General features: G+C 37.2%; 1 protein-coding gene across 4 annotated transcripts; it reads right to left on the minus strand.

The window, feature by feature from the left end:
- Positions 1 to 794: 794 nt before the first annotated feature.
- On the minus strand, positions 795 to 21,363 carry MYNN (myoneurin). Of its 4 annotated transcripts, XM_082840001.1 has the most exons (9): positions 21,328 to 21,363; positions 20,768 to 20,988; positions 19,579 to 19,875; positions 13,797 to 14,587; positions 12,904 to 13,063; positions 10,892 to 11,070; positions 9,919 to 10,002; positions 8,770 to 8,856; positions 795 to 7,013 (listed from the first exon to the last, which is right to left on the minus strand). In XM_082840001.1, exons 3-9 carry the CDS (start codon positions 19,842 to 19,844, stop codon positions 6,751 to 6,753), a joined length of 1,830 nt encoding a protein of 609 aa, XP_082696127.1. In that variant the 5' UTR covers positions 19,845 to 19,875; positions 20,768 to 20,988; positions 21,328 to 21,363; the 3' UTR covers positions 795 to 6,750. The 4 variants fall into 4 exon arrangements, 3 of the variants coding, with proteins under 3 accessions (XP_082696127.1, XP_082696125.1, XP_082696126.1); XR_014326233.1 differs by lacking the exons at positions 20,768 to 20,988; positions 21,328 to 21,363 and having other exon boundaries at positions 795 to 5,059; positions 6,693 to 7,013; positions 19,579 to 20,101; XM_082839999.1 differs by lacking the exons at positions 20,768 to 20,988; positions 21,328 to 21,363 and having other exon boundaries at positions 19,579 to 20,101.
- Between the last annotated feature and the right edge of the window lie 754 nt (positions 21,364 to 22,117).

Genomic DNA, 22,117 nt, shown 5'->3' on the forward strand with positions numbered 1-22,117 from the left:
AGGAAATTTAAAAAAATTTTGTCTTTTGATCAAATTTGAAAAACTGCAGAATTCAATGAGTGCAAGAAAACCATGGTGTAGGAAAAAATACAAACATTTCTAACAACTGTCATTACATTTGGAAAACATTAAGCTGGTGAGGAAATGCTACTCCTAGCAATTAGATAGCCAATAAACTCAGACTTGAGAAACACTATGACAGACTTCTGTCACAGACACTTGAACATCTGTCCAAAGAGTAAAGACAGTTCAAACTGAAGATACTAAATCAGCATTTTTTAAAGTATGGAGCATCAGAATCACCTGGGGCAAATGTTAAAAATACAGATTCTTAGAGTGAGAGCTACTGAATCAGAATTTCTGAGGACAGTCTGGGGAATCCGCAGTTTTTCAATCCAGGTCATCTTTAATCTCACTGAAGTTTGAAAACCAATGCTCTGGTTTTCTTTCTTCAAATTAGTTTCTTTAATATATACTTCTTTTAAATGGAAGTATCTAAGTGAATAGCAAGATGAATTATCACAAAGCTAACCCATCTGTGTTAACCAGGACCCAGATAAAGATAGTAAATGCCATAAGCTTCCCCAGAACCACCTCCAACCATCTTCCAATAGACAACCACTATCATGATGTCTAACATCACAGAGTAGTTCTGCATGTTTTGGAATTTTATATAAATGGAATCATACAGTATATATACGCTTTGTGTCAGACTTTTTTGTACATTATATTAGTACAAGTCGTTCATGTTGTTTAATGTAGCAGTGTCTATTCAGCTTTCATTGTTTTGAAGTATTCCATAATATGCTGGGTAGTAGGAGTCCACAGGATTCTGGAAGAGATACTCCCAGGCTAGGACACAGCCATATCAAAGTAAACCTTCCTAATGCAGTTTGCTTTCCCAAGCTACTCTCTGTTCCTCTGTACTACAGAGGGGACCCACAAGTTCCTCTATTCTCCCAAGGGGAGACTGACAAGGTAGCTGAGTGGGAAGCAAATAGGTAAATGGGAAGTAGGCTTATCTGGAGCCTGCAGTGGAGTGGCATGTGCTAAACCTGCAACCTGACTTACACGGGACTGCTTGAGACATTTTTGCAGAAGTCTCAGAGCTCTCTTCTCCACATCCAAGAGAACTAAGGTGAAGCCAGGTCAGCCAAGAATTACTGGGCTCTGACCAGGCTAAGGAAAACCTGATGACATATTTTACAAGCTGTTGCCTATTGCATGAGAGGCCAGCAGGATGCTCAGAGAATAGAGTGAAGACAGTGTCTTCCCTGATGCCATTTTGTCATGCAAGCCTCCTCTCCTCCCCATATATGTGGACAGCATTTTAGAGAGAAGACAAAGGGTAGAAATGACAGCAATTTTCAAAATGTTTAAGCACTACCTTAAGATATTATAAATTCTAGCTGCTTTGTATCAGATTAGGTTTTAAAGTGCCTAGGACTAAAAGTTAATTTTTTTCTAGACTTCCCACTGGGTGCAAGAGTTCTGTAGGAAAATTCCCCTTCTTCTGCACATCTGAATTGTAACGAGCAAATCTGCAATCATATACATGTTATACATTTCCTTCCATTTTCCTCTGAGCAATCATCCTTTAAGATCCAGCTCAAATTACAGTGTTACAGACTCTATTATGCTCATCATTTAACAAAGTTTCAAGTTTGAAGCAAAAAAGCAAGAAATAAAGTGGTTTATACCTTTTAGATATTTGATAAAATGATCTTGTTTGCTGTACGCACTCTGCTTTTCAAACTAAATGGTAGTATTCATTATGTCTTATCTACTACTCAAACCATATCAACCTGGGTTCTACTCCCACTATTATTACTGCAGCTGCCTTTCTCAGGGGATCATCATGCTCCAATTACCCAACCCAATTACTCAACCCAATGTTGTCTTTGATTTGCATCCTATCTAATTTCTCTGTACCACGTGATCAGTACAAAGCCACTTTTGTCTTCGTGAAACTTGCATCACCCTGGTTTTCTTCCTATTATCACTTTCCATCTCCTTTTCTGTCTTTTGCTCATTCTTAAAATGCATTTCCTCCAAGATTTTGTCCTCATCTTTTGTTCTTCTGTACCATCTCCCAGGGTTGCCTAAATCATTTCTATCACAATAATTATTAGCCTTATGCTGCAAGATCTGTTTCTCTAGCTTTAAACTCTGCTGGGTTTCAGTCCCCATTTCCAACTACTGCTAGACATTTTCACATAGGTATCTCACCACTGATCAAATTCAGCACATACAAAATAAAGTCTTCTCTTCCATAAACCTCCCCCTTATCTTGCCTAGCAGTTAATGGCACCTCCATATACTCAATCGCTGAGGATCAGAACTTAGGATTCTAAGTTGAAACTGCCTAACTACATGCAACAGAAACTGACTCAAGCCTGCTTAAGAAAAGGTGGATTTAGGGAATTTGCGGGTTCAGTTCCTGGCTGAGGAAGTAAGATGCTGCAGGCCGCGCGGCACGGCAAAAAAAAAAAAAAGAAAAAAAAGGAAAGGGGGCTTTACTGTAAGAATTTAATAGGCAAAAATCACTGGCATCCAGAACAAGGAAATGAAACATAGCTGTGTGACCTCAAGAAAGGTCTGCAAAGCCAGAAACCAAGCCACTTCTCTCACAGGGCCTCAGTCGCTTGGTTCTGCAAACCTACTTCATCCCCTTGCTTCACTCTACAGGTCAGCTTTCTCTGCTTCTTCACTATTTCTTTTAGACTTTGGCTTGCTTCAGTGACTCTGGACCAGATCTAAATGATCTTTTCCATGTACACCAATACCTAGGAAGTCTCTGAATTTCATAGCTCAAATTCTTAAGAAAGTCGCTCCGTTTGGCCTAAGAATTGTTTCTCCCTGGTAAGGTGTTCGTCAGCTGTGGTCACAAGTATAGAATCATATGTTACAAGTGTGGCTGTCTAATCCCTGCCCTTCAGCAGTCAACTGTAGTTGAGTGTGTGAGATCCTGGATTATAAACATGGCTATCTAATCCCACTCTTTCAGCACAGGCTAAAGGTAGAGGACTATTTCAAGGTGGTATAGATAGTGCTAGATGTGTCTTTGATTCCTATCTCTGCCACCACCTTTCAGACCTTCTCTCCATTCTCCCTACCTCAGTCAGCTGTGTACAAATTCCTCCCATTAGCCATCTCCTCTTGTTTGCCTATCCAGGGGAGTAACAGCCCTTTCTCTGTCCACTCAACTTCCATTGACTGCTCAGCATTTCCTTTCTTTCCTTCCTCCACTATAACACTTGGCATTCAGGCTTGTCTTTCCCACTTGACTGTAAACTTAAAAGAGGAGATCATTTTATTCATCTTTACAGCTGTATGTATTCTGATTTCAATAATTTTCCAGCACTTGAAATAATGGCCAGATATTTTAATCCAAATATCTGATTCACATCCATGGTGTTTATTTCAGTATATTCTTGAAATTAAATACCCTATTTCTGAATGATTACTGTGTTTACATGATAATTATCTAAATTCCTTAAGCAAATATACCAAATCTCTGTTCAGTGAAGGGGGGGGCAGGGGTTGTAGAGGACAGACGAGTAGACCATATCACTGTCTCAAGAAATGCTCCAATAACTAAATATCGGTATTGTTCATACATAATGAGTAAAAATGTAGAATTTACAGAAATTGCATTAAAGTACAATTTCTTTTTATTTGGTGGTATTTCTAGCCAAGTTCTAAAGACTCAAAATCTCTGAGTAAAAAGTGAAAACTTATATCAAGAGCTTCATTTATCAAGAGCCCACAGAGAGACTTCCCTGGCAGTGCAGTGGTTAGGACTCTGCACTTTCACTGCCGAGGGCCCGGGTTCAATCCCTGGTCGGGGAACTAAGATCCCTGCAAGCCGCGTGGTGCGGCCAAGAGAAAAAAAAATAGAGCCTACATATCACATATCAAGAGCCCAAAGGAAGAACACCAAGAAATGTTTAGGATAATAGTTCTCAGTGTTTGGTATGCATTAAGATTACCTATGGAGCTTTTCAGCATGTTCTGGAGATCGTCTGATTCAGAGAGCCTAAGGTGGGGTGGGGCTTGGACACCACTATTTTTAAGCTATGTTTCTGATATGCATCAAATGTCAGTTACTGTTCTAGGATATTTAAAAAAATGAGTACATGTAGATTGTCTTTATATAAGCACATTTCAACTACTCTCATTTGTACAATTGCTGTAGAAATGAAACATACAGAAAAGTGACACACTATTGTTGCAAGAGAAATGACAGAACCTTTTCTTTTGAAAAAAAATAAAACAATTTTCTAAAATCTGTCTATCAAAATCATTCTATGAAATTAAACATAAAACAAATACCAGCAAAAAATCATTTATATATAATCTATGGTTTTTTAAAAAGCCTAAAACCTAACGATACAGAAAGAATAATCTAATACAAATACAAAACAAAATTAACTTAGAAAATAATTTCTCAATAAGATGTTCAGCATCCTAAAAAGAATTTCAAAAAACTTAGTAATACTTACATAATTAAGAATAGAACTTTCCCAAAACACTGCATTGTAGCAAATATATTTAAAGATGAACTTAACTGATAATTGTGAGTGTTACAATGATAGCAGATACAACTAAAATACATGCATGTTATGATAAAGAATAATACAGCATTATGAGAAGAATGACAAGACAAAGATACTCAGTCTTCAAGCTTTCTTTACATGTCATTCTGGAAGAGCGTCAAGCCATGTCAATTTAAAATAAAATTATTTTAGCTAAGAAGCAGATAATGTGATGAAGAGAATAGATCAACTTCAGTCACTCCAATAATCCTAAATATAATAAATTTAAAGACTAATTTATGTAAAGGCAAATGCTAATTATCATCATGTTAGAGGAAATTTGGTAACTACTACCCTTACAGAATTATGACATCACTACAGCAGCTTTTAAAAAGAAATTTTGTTCATTAGATGCTTGGATTAATGAAGATGTGAATTAAATATAGCCTCTCCATTTCAGCAGACTTCTTAAAAAGGCTGAGTCTTAATTTTCTTTAATTTCTTCACATTCCAATAAATTCCTATTGAATTTAAGCCAGAATAGATTAGTTGAACATTTTTGTAACTTTATAAATTGTATTTAAACCCAGTATATTAAATTAATACATATGCATAATTAGATTTCTTAGATAAATTAAATACTAAGTTTGATGTCTGTTATACAAAGGCAGTATTTCAAACTCTATTTAATTAAGTCAATCCCACTGGTGGCAATTTATTGTAAAAATGCTGCATGTGCTGTAAAATGGTGATGATCTCTACAGTTTAGAAGAATTTAGTTTTACTAAGTCTTCTACTTGGTTCCTATGACAAGGAACCCCAGAGAAAATACAACTAAAGAAATCAATACCAATAGAAAATACATTAATTTTGTTACAGGTATAGTTTAAAAGCAGAAAACAAATGATGCACGGCAGAAATAAGAAATAATGTCACCATGGTGTTTGATCAGCAGTATAGGAACTGACTTTGAGGAACTGATAATTTACTGTCCAAAGATTAGGCAGTGAAATAAATCAATATGTGGGAAAAATGGGAGGGGGAAGAGTGGTAGTAAATATCAGAATAAATCTGAATTTTCTAAGTTCATTAGGAAGGAAAAGGACTACTGTGAAACTACGACCACCATGAACTGTTGTGGTTTAATCGATAAAAATGTGAAACTCGAAACTTACAGAAAACTCAAGTATAAAATGTTTAATAAACTGGCTTTCTGATAACTCAAATGTTCACTTATAACTGAAGTTAATTTCTTAACTATTTATGAATATAATTACAAATTCAGAAAACAAGTGTTTTATACTATGCATTAAGTTTCTATTTAGAAAATTCTTTTTAGGATTTTATATTTTAAAAAGTGCATAAGAATATGACAGGCTTATCAAAAATTATCAAAACTCAGTATATTTTCCTCATCTCCAGTAATCTAGAAACCTATTAAAACAATCTGCATCAAATCTGAAACTGTCTTTAATAAGATAAAAACACCAAATATCTATTTAAAATTCACTTTGAAAATGTAGTCTCAGATAATTCAAATCAAAAGTACTGACCATTGGTTTTATCCAGAATACTGAGTTCTAAATGAACAAAATTTATACATAGTTTTCTAGTTTTTAAGAGAAGCACTTTTTGTTTCATTAGAAAAGTTACCTCCAATGGACTATATTAATAGAGAAATAGCACAATTCTTACTCAGTACCTAAATTTTCTTAGGCAGAGATACGAATTTTTTTTCCCCATAGTTTATGTACTGGTCTGTGGCGCTTAGTAACAGCACCACTCTTGGGCTGATACTATTATGGATTTTGTTTAAATTTTGAGGGGAAGAAAATAAACACATCCCACAGGTCATAAGTGAATCATAAACTGATAGATTCCACTTGAGTAAATGAAAGGCAATTCTAAAATGAAAATAAATATGGAATTAAGGCAGCTCTAAAAGATAGTAAAACTTATCCACCCCAAATAGTGCTACTGTAGTATAATTCATTCCTTTAAAAGCTGTGTGTATAATGTAGACATAAAAGCCAAATATCAAAATAAGCATTGCACAGTTATGATGCAGCATCAGGTGCTTTTACTTCAGTGAATGAAAAATAATGGCCACAACTCAAATGAAGGGTTAATTTAATATGAATATATGCACCTTACCAGAGATGTTTATGTTTACTACCAGAGACGATTTAGCAATTCCATATTCCTCACAAAGTCAGTATAATTGTTGTAAAAAAATCAATTGTGGTTCTGAATACCCGTTCACAGTTGACCTCAACAATGTATCTGATGTAGGAGACTGATTATCTGTAACAGGCAGAAGCATGTGGTGGTCCTCAGTCCCAAGTGGAAGAGTTAGTGGTAAAGTCATATCAGAAGGCTTCACATCCAAAGTTTCTGATAAAGGACTTTTTTGTATGGAATCTTGTTCACTCAAGGGATGATCCTCTATACTGGAATCTAGAATTTTATCTGTACCTGAAATGGAAGATAAAAAAATTCACCATCTTTAAAAACAAAACAAAAACCATAAGGAAGACTCAATCTATTTACCACCCCCAGAACTTGCATTTCAGCCCCACACCTTTAGTCACACTGTTTCCTTTTTGCTGATTTGCCCTTAGCATTATCTATACAAATCCATTACGGGGCCTCAAGATTAGGTTTAAGCACCATTATAAAAATGGACTTAACTGTGCTAGACCAGGGTAAGCTGTTTCCTATCTACTTTATCACTCATTTGTCAGTTTTTCATATACCACCTTGTGACATCTGTCTATCTTACTGGTATTTAACATTCTACTTAGGTGTGCCTTGAATGCTCAACAGACTATAAATTCCTTCAAAGTAAATGTCTAATTATACTTCTCTAATTCCTTCAAAGTACCTTATAGTGCTACACACATAGTAAGTACCCAGTTTATTCAGTGAATGTATTAATGAATAGTTCATATTATTCTGTGAGTTCAAGTTCAGAGGTATGGCACTTTCATTTATTTTCAGAAGTAAGAAATTCTGTGTTACTCAAGGGAGTAATTACCCCACTGACTAAAGATACATTTTTCCCTTCAAATTTTCCACTAGCTTTACCACGCACGCTCTTCTCACTTCCAAGTACTGACATGATTTCAATCTCACTAACCTTGTTAGACAAAATTGCATATTTGCTTTTTTAAAGTTATGATTCTGTTTTTGCCAGACTATTCTTCAGTTCAGCCAGCCAAGAATACAACCTGCGCTCTCTTGTTGCGATGACTCTCTTCACAATATTCTCTCTGCCTGGGATGAACATTCCCTTTCCCATCTCCACCCTTTGAACTCTTCTCCACCTTTCAGTTTCCCTAGAATTAAGCCTTTCCAATACTCACCTCAGAAGGACTTAATCTCTTCTTCAGTATTCTTGCATCTCTATTATATCCTGTATTTTGTGTTGTAATCAGTTATTTATGTAGATTTCTGGTCTCCCACACCAGATGGTAAGCTAGGACTATGCCTTGCTCAACTTCATGTACCCTGCATAGTTATGTGTACTTTAGAGGTATTTAATAAATGCCTGAATTAATGACTCACTGAAGTTTTCAGACATCACTACCTCAATCCTTACGATGTTTATATTTACTATCAAAGACTATCATCTCTACACAGTGAAGAAGACTAGTGTTTTGTTTCTAATCATGACAGAATGGTAAGCACAGTGAAACTTTCTCAAGGATTCATTTTAAATAACAGACTAAAAATTGTGTAGTCTGGCTTTCCATTTCATGCATCATAACAATTTGGGGATACCTGTTTCCCTATTTCCTCTTATACATTTTTGGACTAGCGTTCATGATGCTCCTTTCTTCGCATAACTACAGTAAACCCCAGTTAACCTAGATTCTAGTATGGGAAAGAGTGATATATAGTTGTTTATGTATTCTCTCATTCTTGCAATCGTTCATATATTAGGTTATTTATTTATTTATTAACATCTTTATTGGAGTTTAATTGCTTTATATATATATATCAGGTTTTTAAAGGAGGAAGTATTTCAAGCAATGTTTATTACAAGGTCAATATGGAAAGAAATTCAGAGTGAACTCATCTGCACATTATAAAGCTACCTTCCTCATATGTGTGCACCTAGTTTTTAAAAATATATATCTAATATAAACTGTTACAATGTGTATCTTAACATTTTAAGGAATAGTACAAATATGAGAGCACCAAATTTTTAAAAAACAGAAGCATTTACCAGAATGGACTTTTGTTTTGTGCTTCTTTAAATTTTTAATATCTGTGTAAGAATTTCCACATAATTCACAGATAAATGGTCTTTCTCCTGAAAAACAAGTTAAAAAATTAAAATCTCAGTATTTCAGAAGCTACTAAGGCAAAAATATCAATGTTCACGAACACAATGCAAACATTATATTGTTTAAATTTAGTTTCAAGTTACCATTTTAATCTCTTCGTTCTAATATAGTGACATGAAAACTTCTATATGCATAGGCACTCCTTTCCTTTATAATACAAAGTGTACCTATTTCAAGGAAAAATCGAGCATTTTCACTAACAGAACCTTCAAACTAAAAAAAACTTACTTTTTTATTTCTATCAGACATTTAGTGAGTGCCAATTATATGCCAGACTCTGGCTAAGAGATGTAGCTGGAGGAAAAATGCGTAATTATGGTTTCTGCTCTCAGGTAGCGTATAAATTAGAAAATCCTTTAAAAATACTCACAGAATAAAAATACTACAAAATTATAATTCTTTTGAAATGAGAACTGTTCATTGCTTTATAATGCAAAGTAAGGAACTGAGGATATAGAAGTTGCCAGTAAACTTATTAACTGTTTACTACTAGGTGCTCACACAATACTAGATAGGGATTACAAGAAATAACTTTTAGAAAGAAAAAGTACAGTACATTTTCAAAGTGGTGTTCTCCTTTGTTTTAAAAATTTTTTTGTGTATTTCATATTTTCTTCATACTACTTATATACTACCTTTTACAATAACCATGTCAATATTAAAATATATTCCTAAAACGTGCATACTGAACATTGTTTAATAAGAAAATCTGATATTATCTTGGTATTATCTATTCCTTTTCATTTTTTGGTATTATCTGTGTAATTTTATCCAAATCATTTAAAAACCATTGATTATCTGGCACAGTTCTTAGAAAATCTACACAATTCTTGACCAAATTTAATCCATAATCCAAACAACTAAAAAAACAAAAATAAACAAATAAAAAGTTGATATTCATACATTAAAATATAGCTACAGTTAGAGTATGATTAGATACCATCTAGTCCATAATGGTTTAAAGTCAAGGTTTACATAAAAAGAAATTAGAGAGAACAAAAAATAATACGTTCTCCCTAAACACAGACCTGTATGGGATCGAAAGTGTTTGTTGAGCTCTCCTGAGGAAATAAAACTTTTCCCACAAATACCACATATGTATGGTTTTTCACCTAGATGGAAAATAAAAGATAGCGAAGTGGTGTACTATACCAATATAATATTTATCAATTACAATAATCTAAAGTAAGCTGTTCTAAAATATTATTTAAATTAAAACCTCTTTGTATTGTATTTCAGAGGTATTTTCAGTGTGATCCAACTTAAATGAACATTAGTAATTACTTTACACTGTGCATGTAACCTGATGCTTTTCATATAATAAAACTTTCTCCAAATATCCTTCTAGTAGACTAGAGGTGGGCAAAAAGTCTGATTTTTATATAATTAAAAACATGAAAATTCATCAATCCATATTTCAATTTTTGCTATCTATAAGATTATTAAAGGGGAATAAAATCATTTAGGAAAGATCTATTAAAAAATTACCCTACAAAAAATGAAAATTTTTGAACAACAGGTTTTGCTTCAAAATTGATACTTTGGGTTTGAAGTATCTATTTAATTTGCAAATCTTACAATGTCTGTAGAAAAAGTCCTAAGAAGTTATTAAATCAACGTTCTACCCAAATTCACCCCAACCCCTTAACTTTACAGTTTTATCCAAGGGAAATGAAGCTTCAAGACCCTAAGGAGTTCTTCTAAGGTCATAAAAAATGTCTTACTAACTCAAGTTTATATATTGTCAAAATTATCTGATTTTAATGTATATAAGTTACATGATAAAAAATTTCACCCACTGTGTATTATTCTAGAAAATAAGTCTGCTTTTATATCTAATATTTATGTGAAAATCAGAAACACAAAAAGCTTCAAGAAGCACAGACACAACAGATATATAACTACAAAGCCTATAACCTACTTTTTGTAAAGGCTCAATTTCCCTTTTTCTTTTATTTACAACTTTCCTTGTTTTAAGCCACCTCTGTGTCAAATCCTTACCGGTATGTTTTCGAGAATGAGTAATAAGAGAACTAGAGACAGCAAATGCCTTCCCACAGGTGTCACACACGTAAGGCTTTTCTCCCGTATGCCTTCGAACATGATAGGTCAATGTGCTGGCTTGGGCAAATCGCTGTCCGCACCTATCACATACATATGGCTTCTCTCCACTATGCTTCCTGTTAGTAAATAAATATAAAGATACATGTTGGCAAGTAAAACAATCTAAGGATCATGCCACACAGCAAACATTTTTCATACAAATTCTTCATGCGGTATCTTATTTCATTTCATCTTAACAGATCAACAATATGTATTTAAAATCAACAGTTTTCAATGTATACTGTCAAGAATAAATGTTTTGATTTTCAAAACATTAGTTCTGAGACTAGTTCAAAGTTTTGCCATCAGCCTTATGTGGTAGTCAAGTGTGCCCATAATACTGCAGGCAATTATTTTTGTCTGTCCATTCACTCACTCTTCAAAACTCTTTCCTCAAACCTTCAGCACCTCCTCACCCATCCTCACTCTCAGCTGATGTCCTTGCTTCCTGTTTCACTGAGAAAAATTTAAGGAATCAGAAGTAAATTTCTACCACACAAATCTCCACCTATAGGCATCTGTATCTATAGGGTTTGCTTTTCTTAACTCTAATATGAGAATGACAGTTCTTCTGAATCCAAGTACTCCAGTTTATATACTTAAGCTACTATCCTCCTTGCCTACTCAATGATCACTCTTGCAATTTCCTCCATCCTATATCATCTAGTTTCACCTCCCCTTTGGATCGTAGCGTACAAATATACTGAAATATCTCCCATCTTAAAAAAAAAAAAAAGACCCCTGACCTTACCTGCTCCTCTATTTTCTGTTCCCCTTTAGTAAAATCTTGAGTCTCCAATGGTTCTACTTTCATTTCTTCTCTACTAGCCTCTGCTAACACTGCTTTTGTCAAAACCACTGCTAACCTCTCACTTTGCCAAATCCAATAGTCAATTCTCACTCTTAATCTCCCTATCAGAATTTGACACAATGATTACTCCCTCTGAAATCATTTCCTCCACCTGGATTCCAAGACAGCCCAATCTTCTGGTTTGCCCCTATATTGGTTGGTCCTTCCTAGTCACTTATAGTGACTTGCCCATCTCCCAGAACTCTTAGTTAGTGTGCCTTATGACTCCATCCTTTGATCTCTTTTTTATCCATCTTCATTCTCTTGGTGACCTCATCTAATGTTATGACTTTAAATACTATCTACTCAAACCAGTCCCCTGACTTCCAGACTTAGATAACCAACTATCTAATGCACGTTTCCATTCAGATGTCTAATAGTCATCTCAAATTTAACATGATCAGAACTCTACTCAACTCCTGTACTCCTACTTCAACTGCTTTGTCCACAAATCTCCACTTCAGTTAACGGTAATTCTATCTTTTCAGATGCTCAGGCTCAAAACCTGAGAATCATTTTTAATTCTACTCTTCTTTTTTTCTTTCATACCCCACATCCAATGTGCAGCAAATTCTGTTTGTTGTACCTTTAAAATACATCCAGAATCTGACTACCACTTATCTCTTCCACTGCTATCTCCCGGACCTGAACCACTGTCACTCTCACTTGGGTTTTAGCTATAGCTTCCTAACTGGTAACTTTGCTTCCACTCTTGCAATCCTACAATCTTTTGCTTAACATAGCATCCATAGTGATCTTCTTACAATGCAAGCAAGATTACATCACTTACTTCTCATTCTCAAGAGTAAAAGCTTTACAATGACCTACAAAACCTTCACCTTCTGGACACCCTAACACCATTCTGATCTTATTTCCCTCCCTCACTATTCCCCTCCAGGCACCATGGCTCCCTTGCGGTTCCTTCACTGTACTAAGAATACTGTGTGGTGGTACCACAATTAGAACTCTACTGTCCTGAATTCTCATACAAGTCTATTGAAGGCTATAGTGAATGACAGACTCAAAGATCAAACATCTGTTTTTTTGTTTTTATTTTTACCTTGCATGAATCTTGAGATTGCTAGAAGTTGCAAATTGTAAATTGCATACATCACATTTATAGGGTTTTTCCTCACCATGATGCATGCGACTATGGAAGACTAGCTGGCATTTCTGAGCAAATCCTTTATCACACAATTCACATTTGTATGGCTTCTCACCTAAAAGAAAAGTAAATAAAATTTATATTTAGAAGGAAATATTGTTTTAGTTGCTTAAATTAAGCCATACAAGCTTTCAGAAGAGTTCATCAACCAGTACTAGTTTCACTATTCAGAAAATATTAACTCTAGAAGTAAAAAGGCAAATAGGATATTTTTCCAGATTGATTACTGAAACCACCAGTAGAGTTAAAAGAAATTAGTGTTTCTTAGTCCATAATAGTGAAAAGTTATCAATCAGAGAAATACATAATGCATCTTAAAAAGCACAAATCTAACTGTACCAATAAAGGTAAATATAGAGGCTGAGGAAGGAATGTATATATAATTTATGTTCAGAAGTTCGACAAAGAAACAGGTGGTGAAATGTGTTGGTAAAATCTGAGAATCAGCCTGAGTTGTAATTACTTTTTATCAGTTTTAATATATTGTCTGTTAAATATTTAGCAAGGTAGAACTAAATTTATGCTTATTTTAATTGTGAGGGAAAATGTTTTAAAGAGTTCACACACTGGGACTTCAGAGTATCAGTTACAACAAAACAAATAGCCATTAAATACTTGGTCACAATTACAAAGACATTTTCAAGTCTAACATGCTCAATACTTTTATGAATACAAGTATATACCAAATTTTGGTCACAAACAGTCAACACTGTATGTTAATATGTTTATAAAAATATTATTTCGGTCACAATATAAAAACAATTATACTTTCCACAAACCAGTCTTACCTGTATGAGTTCTTACATGCGTTTTCAGCTGGTTACATTGGGTAAATGCCTTTCCACACAAGTGGCAGACATAAGGTTTGACTCCTTTATGTATTCTCATGTGCCTTCGCAAGCTGCTGGCTTCTGAAAACACTTTCCCACATGTGTTACACATTGGTTTGGCCTTGGAATACCTCTGATCCAGCTCTTCCCCAGAGCTCTCCAGCTCATAAGAGTTCTTGACACTGGCTATATTAGACATAGAGTGTTCTTTCAGAGCACAGTTTGGCTGTGATTTTCCACGTTTCCGTTTCACTGTAACAGTTTGCACAATATCTTGTGCTGGAAAAGTATTTTCCACAACTGATGTCAACTCAAGTTCTGAATTATTTCTTTGTGCAACTTGTTCTATTACAGGTGTGGACAATTTATTTGCATCTAGATATACTTCAACTGATGCATTCTCTAAAATGTCACTGGGATATTGCACTGTTTTATTCTGCCCTGTTTTCTGGGAGTTGAAGGCCTTCTTCTTCTTTTTAGTTTGAGATGACTTCTTTGCTAAAGCCCCTTGTTTAGGATTTGCCTGAACTAAATCTGTAGACCCTTCTGATTTCTCCCGACTGTTATAATCTCGTAGAGTAAGGAGACAAGTCTGTTGATTCAATTCAATGTTTCCGGTAATACTAGATATCTCTGTAGAAGAGGGATTAGCAATAAAAGCAAAATCTTCCATCTTTATTTTACATTTAGTGACCACCTCTTCCACTTTGAGATAGTCAGCAGCCTGATGGATTTCTTTAACATTCCAACTGTAAGGAAACAAGGCTAAATGACAATGTTCTGATCAAAGAAAAAACGTTTTTGAAACAGAGCTACACAAATATTTCTGTCTTTTAAAGACCTAATGAAGTAGAATGATACAAAAGGCCTAAGAGAACAAATTTATAAAAAATTTATTCACTCAGAATGTTTAGGCAAAAATCTCCAGTTTTACAGAACTTGAAAAGATGAAAAGTAATGGATTATTCATATGTACAACCATGGAAAAACAAAATGTTAAAATTTCTACTTGTTAAGAAAACAGCTGGAACACGAAAGTGGCTGTTAGCAACTTACTGCCTCCTCCCATTTCTCCTGAGGCCTCTTCAGATACCAACCAACTTTTCTGGACTGGCAACAAGAAGAGTCTAAAGAAATTATTATCTTCCTCTGCTCCCCTGTGAAGAACTTCAACTGCACTTCTCAAACTTCCCTGTGCATGTGAGTCACCCAGGGATTTGTTAAATGTGGATTCTGATTCAGCAGGTCTGCTTTGGGCCTGAGCATCTGCATTTCTAACATACGCCCTGGTGATGCCAGTGCTGTTGGTCCACGGATCACGTTTGGAAGAACAAGGTTTTAGAATGCACTAAGCTCTCTCTAGCAACCTTCCCAGCTTTTTTTGTGTATGATCCCCAACCCAAATTAGCTAGAGAGTTTGTCATATTAGAGTTATATAGAAAAAATTAATGTTCAACATTCCAATCAATATTTACTGAGCATTTCACTTTACAAAATGCTTAATCTGCCAACTCAGGAGCCTGCAGTGCGGGGTGGGGTAGGGTGGGCAGCTGCCCATTAGACCAGCAGAGCAGGACTGCAGGGGTGCGGCCCTCCCTCCTCTGCCCTTCTGTTCAGATACCCAAGGGGCCCATGTGCACCCCTGGGATCACATGGCCGAACACAGGACCCCAGAAGTTTCCAGAGTCTTTGCCTACCAGAGGGGCTGGGGCGGCCCTGCTGGCCCATCTCTGAGCAGAGCATCCCTGGATGAGGCAGAGCTGCATGTGGCTGGGCTAGACAGGGAGGGGTGGGGCAGTGGGCTCTGGAAGGGGCTGATGGTAGCAGATAGGGTGTTGCTGCCTGCCTGCAGGTGGGGAGCACCCTGACTGAGTGGGTGGCAAAGGGCTGGTCACCAGGCCCAGACACCCAGCTCCTTTGGCTATAGGCTGACATCAGAGTAGTGGCTCATGGGAAGTGGTTAGCTGGAAGGTCTGAGGCCTGGCTCACAGAGTCAGGGAGGAGCTGGGAGAAGGGGACAGTACTGTGAAGGCAGATAAGGGGCAGCAGCCTCAGGTTTATGCCCCCCACTCCCCTGGTATTTTCCAAGCCAAAGCCAAAGCCTGCAGCTTACTTTTTAAAAAAATTTTTTAAAAAGAAAAGCAATTTATAAAAGCAAAAAATTAAAAATCTCCTTACTGTTAAATCTTTTAATATGTATTGTTATATGTATTGAATAAAATATGAAAAAAAAAGAAAAGAAAAAGCAAAAAAAAAAATTTACTGAGCATTTACCATGTGTGGTACTGAGAGCGATATTAAGAAATATCAAATAGTCTCTGCCCTCCAGAAGTTTACAATGTAGTGAAAGGCTGGCTGTTCAGTTACACTAGCAATGGCTCTGGATCACTAGCTGAATTAATTAGAATAAATCAGCATCTTTGGGTGCTTCAATTTTCTTAGCTGTAAAGTCAGAGAGCTGAGTTGGTATTAACACTAAAAATATGCCCTTTTAATTATCTGACAATGGATACATACATAAACATACACATACATACATACACACACACACACACACACCCTCAAGTAACCTTCCTACTTGTCATTTTCCCCAGATATTATTTAATTCTTCAGAAAAATTAAGTAGATTTATAGGCTAGTTTGGAAACCTAATCACCACTTTTAGTGAACATTTTATTCTCTGGGAAAATCCATCCCAAGTTCCTAAACATACTACAAATAAACTTTTGGAAAACAATCTGTTTGTAAACTGACTCCCTTAGCTAAGAAAACATTACTTACAATAGTCTTTTCTTATGGCCTTTGGCTATAATTCTGGAGCAAACAACGAATGATCTTTGTAATCAAGTTAACTCCGTTTGCAAAGATATAGCATGAATGCCCCAAACATAAATACAATCTTATTCATCTTCCATACAAAATGTTTTTTGCATGTATATAGCACTGTCACTCTCTAAAAACATTACGTTTCTTAAGCATTTTTATTGATTCTGTTACACAGTCTATTATTAAGTTACAATAAATGAGAGAAACTATTAGAATGAAAACCAAATTTACTCCATCACTTATTATACTTAGGTCTTAAATTATAATTGTGCTTAGTGCTTCATAAAATGAATCACCAACAAGGTGAGATAGCCTTTAAGACCAATACAAACTAGTATTGAGTCACACACTAACTGTTCAGTACTGAAACAGTAATTCATACAAATTATTTATCTATTTCACAGATAGCCTATAATCTCAGTTACAGTTAAGAGAATCAGCACTTGTTTATGTCAATAACTGATCTGCTTTTGTTTATAAGCATGAAGTTAAAGTGCCTGCAAACTTGCTTTCACTTTTTGAATAGTCACTGAAAGTCATTTAATTACATATTGCCAGGTATATGGCTAACTGCTTTATATGAGCAATTATAATCCCCATTTTACATACAAATGAAGGATCAGAGGTCCAAAGAAGTTAAGTAACTTGTCCAAGATCACAGAGTGTTAGAACTAAGATTTGACCAAGGTAATCTAGCTCCTGAGTCCACTTAATTCTTTATTATTCTGTTTTCTTAATCACCAAATTGTACAGACTTTCTATTTTTGGTATATGTCTTCTCTTGCATTTGTGTCTGAGCTCAAACAATTAGCTCCCCAGGAAAGACATGTATCAAAAAAGACTGAGCCAGCGACTTCCCTGGCAGTCCAGTGGTTAAGACTTCACCTTCTCATGCAGGGTGTGCGGGTTTATTTCCTGGTCAGGGAGCTAAGATCCCACGTGCCCACGTGCCTTGGGGCCAAAAAAACAAAACATAAAAAGAAGCAATGTTGTAACAAATTCAATAAAGACATTAAAAATGGTCCACATCAAAAAAAAAAAAAATTGAGCCAAACATCTGGCTCTTCTTCACATTGGTTTTTTGCATGAAGGCTCAAAGTAAGGCGCTCTTCATTGTGTTCCAATTAGTTCAAGATTTTTGGGGCATCCCTGGTGGCGCAGTGGTTGAGAGTCCGCCTGCCGATGCAGGGGACACGGGTTTGTGCCCCGGTCTGGGAAGATCCCACATGCTGCAGAGCGGCTGGGCCCGTGAGCCATGGCCGCTGAGCCTGCGCGTCCGGAGCCTTGTGCTCCGCAACGGGAGAGGCCACAGCAGTGAGAGGCCCACGTACCGAAAAAAAAAAAAAAAAAAAGATTTTTGGCAAAGTTATTTGAAAAAGGGAAACCACTAAATTGAAGATCAACCAAAATTCACTGGTTTTGTGATTATTTTATATTATGTATTCTAAATTTTTAGATCAGAGGCACTTGTATAGCCAAATATTCAGTAAATTTAAATAACATCATATGACATTTATCTATGACACTGCTTTATTCCTTTAATCAACTTAAACGGAACTGACTCAAAAATTTCATTACATCAAAATTTAAAAGCAATTCCAAACAGCATGAATGGTTCCTTTTCAATAGGATTAAGGAACATCCTAATTCCAGCTTTTCAATACTTCCACGATAAGCTGCAGTGTAAAGAGAGGGAAGAACTTTGCTTAATGTGTACATGCATATATCTATAGAGATCATCTGGAAAACAATGAAAGAATATTTACCGAAGTGTTAAGAGTGGTTATCAGTGGGTGGCAGAATTTCAGGTATTTCCTTTTTTGTTTTTTCCCTAATTTTTTCTCCAATAAATGCAGAATTAATGGGCTTGTAGAGTAGGATAGAGAAGAGGAAATAAAGGAAGGAAAGTAATGTTCATTGGGATGTAGTAAATCCTAAATCTTCACAGTAACAACCAATGTAGTTATCATCTCATTTTTACAAATGGAGAAACTGAGGCCCAGAGAGGCTATAGCTTGCTCAGAGACATGGTGACTTGACAGGCAAGATCTAATTCTAAAGCCCATAATCTTTCTATGTCAGATGATGATCTATTCATGTTTACACTTTCATAAAAGATGGAGAAAAGAAGACAGGAGTAAGTTGATTGGTTTCTCTTTCCTTTTATCCCCACCACCTTTCCCTCAACAACGAGTAAACATATTAGTATTAATCTAATTATACAGTTCATCACGTATGAAAGACACAAAATGCCTGCATTATCAGATTCCTCAGAACCTACTTCTTGTCAGTGCAGTGACAGCATTAAGCATCTCAGAGAAGCATCCTAGCATCTTAGACCAGACTTAAGCATTAACACTGATAGCTCTACCAGGCAACAGGAGTCATGGCCATTAACACGCCAATGAAGTTATTTTCCTGAATCAAGATCAGGAAGAGGTCCTGCAGGTTGCTATTTACACCTGGAAATGGGAGCACTATTAAATGAACAGAGATTCTTCCTTCTTTCTCCACCTATACCTCCCCACCCCTAACACCTTAAGAGGTAGGGGATAGAGAGTGAGAGAGAAGACCAGAGGAACATAAAGACCAAAAAGCAAGGAGAAATTGGAATTCAATTAAAATTCATCATATTTTGATCTTTAACTTTACATAACTGAAATCACAAGCTTTGTTTCAGTAGATAAATGTGTCAAAAACCATACTTTAATCGTATTAACATCTGTACTTTTTGTGCTTATGAAATGTGGTCTGTTTATCTCAAATCAGAGACACTTCTTTATTAAAAACAATACTGTGCACATCAATGTTTGAAGACTCAGAGTTCAGGGACTAAATGGAAAAAAACTAATCTGCTTTAGCTCTAAAGACTATTGACCAGCTTTTATAAGTGGAAATAAAATGTGTACCTTACCTGTCAAGATTTAAAGTTCCTGTGTATATAAATTCCAACAGTTTCTGAAATCCATCAGCCTTCACCTGACTCTGATCAAGAAAGACATTGTTCTCTGAAGTGCTTCTGTAGATCGCACCAAAATACTCACTAAACGAGGCAAGCACATTCCTATGAGCTTTAAACTGGAATTCCCCAATTACTATGGTGCAGTCACAAAGAAAACCTGCTTCCCGTTGTTTGTTCAGTCTCTCTAAAAGGTGCTCACAGTGGTGCGAATACTGCATTTTGATATCAGAATCGAATTTTACCCTTGCTCTAAAAAACAAAAAGAAATAGTAAATCAGTAACCCTAAGTTTTCATCAAACTTTTCACCCAAGCAATTGGTGAGTGAAGAGACACAGAACATGAACTAGAATAAAGTCTGTTCTCATTTTATATCCCCAGAAAATTCTTATCAAACAGATATGGATAAAACTGCCGAAGGGATAAATGCCTTTCTAGCTTTTATTTTAGCTTGGTAAACTAACACAATCCTTTAGACACGTCAATAAATGGCGATGTGCGAAAACATTTTCCACAAAGTGGAAAAAAAAAAGCACCGCAAAATTTCACGCTTTTGCATCAGTTGAACCTTCAGACTTTCAAGCTCAGCAGGCACACGTATATTACGAAAAAAAATTAATTAACCACTAAGAAATGATTTCTTGGGACAAAGGGGGAAAGGACACGGTATGAGTTCTTTAAAATTGCTCTCAATCGCTTCTCGGCCTTTTGGCTAAGATCAAATGTAAAGCTCTCAAATCACTGAAACCTGTTAGCTTCCTCGGAGCATAGTGGCTTCAAACGCAAGGTAGGCGCCCAGGGGGCGGAGAACCAGCAGGGCCAAGAGTTGTCAAAGGTCAGGTCACTCGCCCCAGGAGGCCACACCCCTCCCTACCCCGCCTCCACTCGAGGTGGCATCGGAGAGTGACTGCGAAAGCCGGTCTCTCCTGGCTTCCGCCTCTCTGCCCTTCGCCGAGCTCCCACTCCCGCGAATTCCCACAGCAGAGGTTGTGGCCAAGGCCAACACGGGGGCTGCCTCGCCCAAGCTTTCCACACTAACACCTTCACTCCGCCCTGAGCGCGAACTCCAAGGAGCCTGCCCTCCAATGCCCCTGGGTCTGGAGAGAGCGGGGACAGCAGGCTGAGGGCGAAGACAGAACTCACCTATAGTAACCCAAAGGGGAACACAGTTTCTTCACTCTCTCTCCGCCATGTTGGAAGGACGTCACCGCGCCACGCTCCACCTCTCCCTTCTTCCTCCACGGCGACGTCACATCCGGCTCCGGGCGTTCCGTGGCAACACCGTAGGCAACATCGGAGGGCCGATGCCGGCCTGTGAGGAATAGTCTGGCGTACAGAGACACCGCTACCTAGCATGCCAGGAGCTAGGGAGAAACAGGGAGAGTCTTGGATACGAGATCTAAGGGCTCGCTCACAGCGCCACACCTGTCTTCTTCATTCTGAGCATTCTGGTTGGAGGACAGTCAGCATCTTGCACTCCGCCCGCGTTCTGGGCCGAGGCTGAACCGCGCTGCACCGCGGGCCTCTTTCCAGGAGCCAAATAGCGCATTGCATGCTGGGGCTTGTAGTTAGTTGCTCGTCTTCTCCCATCATCCTCCCCTTCCCTGTGGCCCCACGAGTAGGAACAGCTGCTGTGTGTACTCCGGCTCTGGGCCATGGGAATTTTTGAGCTGAAACTGATCACCCCTTTTTAGTTTACGTACCCGAAAGCTCTTGGGAACCCACGAGTCTTGTTTGCATCAGCCAACTGGAGCCCAGTTTCCAGGATACCCTTACGTGGTGATTGAAGTCTGAGCTGCATGAAAGCGGAGCAAAGCAGTAGGGTACACTGGGCATGCGCATGGGGAAAGGTGGGCTTTGTACCGGAAAGGGTTTTTCTGCGTCTGGACTAGAAAATTTTTAATACAATTATTTACAGATTTTGTACAGTGAGGGAAAGGGGTGCCAGTTATCTGCGTAATATAAAAAGACGCAGAAACGGTAAGATAAGTCGTGCTGATATGTTAGGGTGAATTCTTTCGTACTACCGGCGGACAACATAATCTAAGAAAACCAAAACGTCAACATTTTTTCTTGTTAAAAGTTGTAGCACAAAATAGATAGCTGGTGGGAGGCAGCTGCATGGCACAGGGACATCAGCTCGGTGTTTTGTGACCGCCTGGGGGGGTGGGATAGGGAGGGTGGGAGGGAGGGAGACGGAAGAGGGAGGAGATGTGGGAACGTGTGTATGTGTATAGCTGATTCACTTTGTTATGGAGCGGAAACTAACACACCATTGTAAAGCAATTATACTCCAATAAAGATGTTAAAAAAAAAAAAAGTTGTAGCACAGGGAGCTCAGCTCGGTGCTATGTGATGACCTAGATGGGTGGGATTGGGGGATGGGGTGGGAGGGAGGTCCAAGGGAGGGGGGAATATATGTATATATCCTGATTCATGTAGCTGATTCACTTCGCTGTACTGCAGAAACTAACAAAACATTGTAAAGCAACT

Source organism: Leucopleurus acutus (genome assembly GCF_964270905.1).
Source record: "Leucopleurus acutus genome assembly, chromosome: 5".
Lineage (NCBI taxonomy): Eukaryota > Metazoa > Chordata > Mammalia > Artiodactyla > Delphinidae > Leucopleurus > Leucopleurus acutus.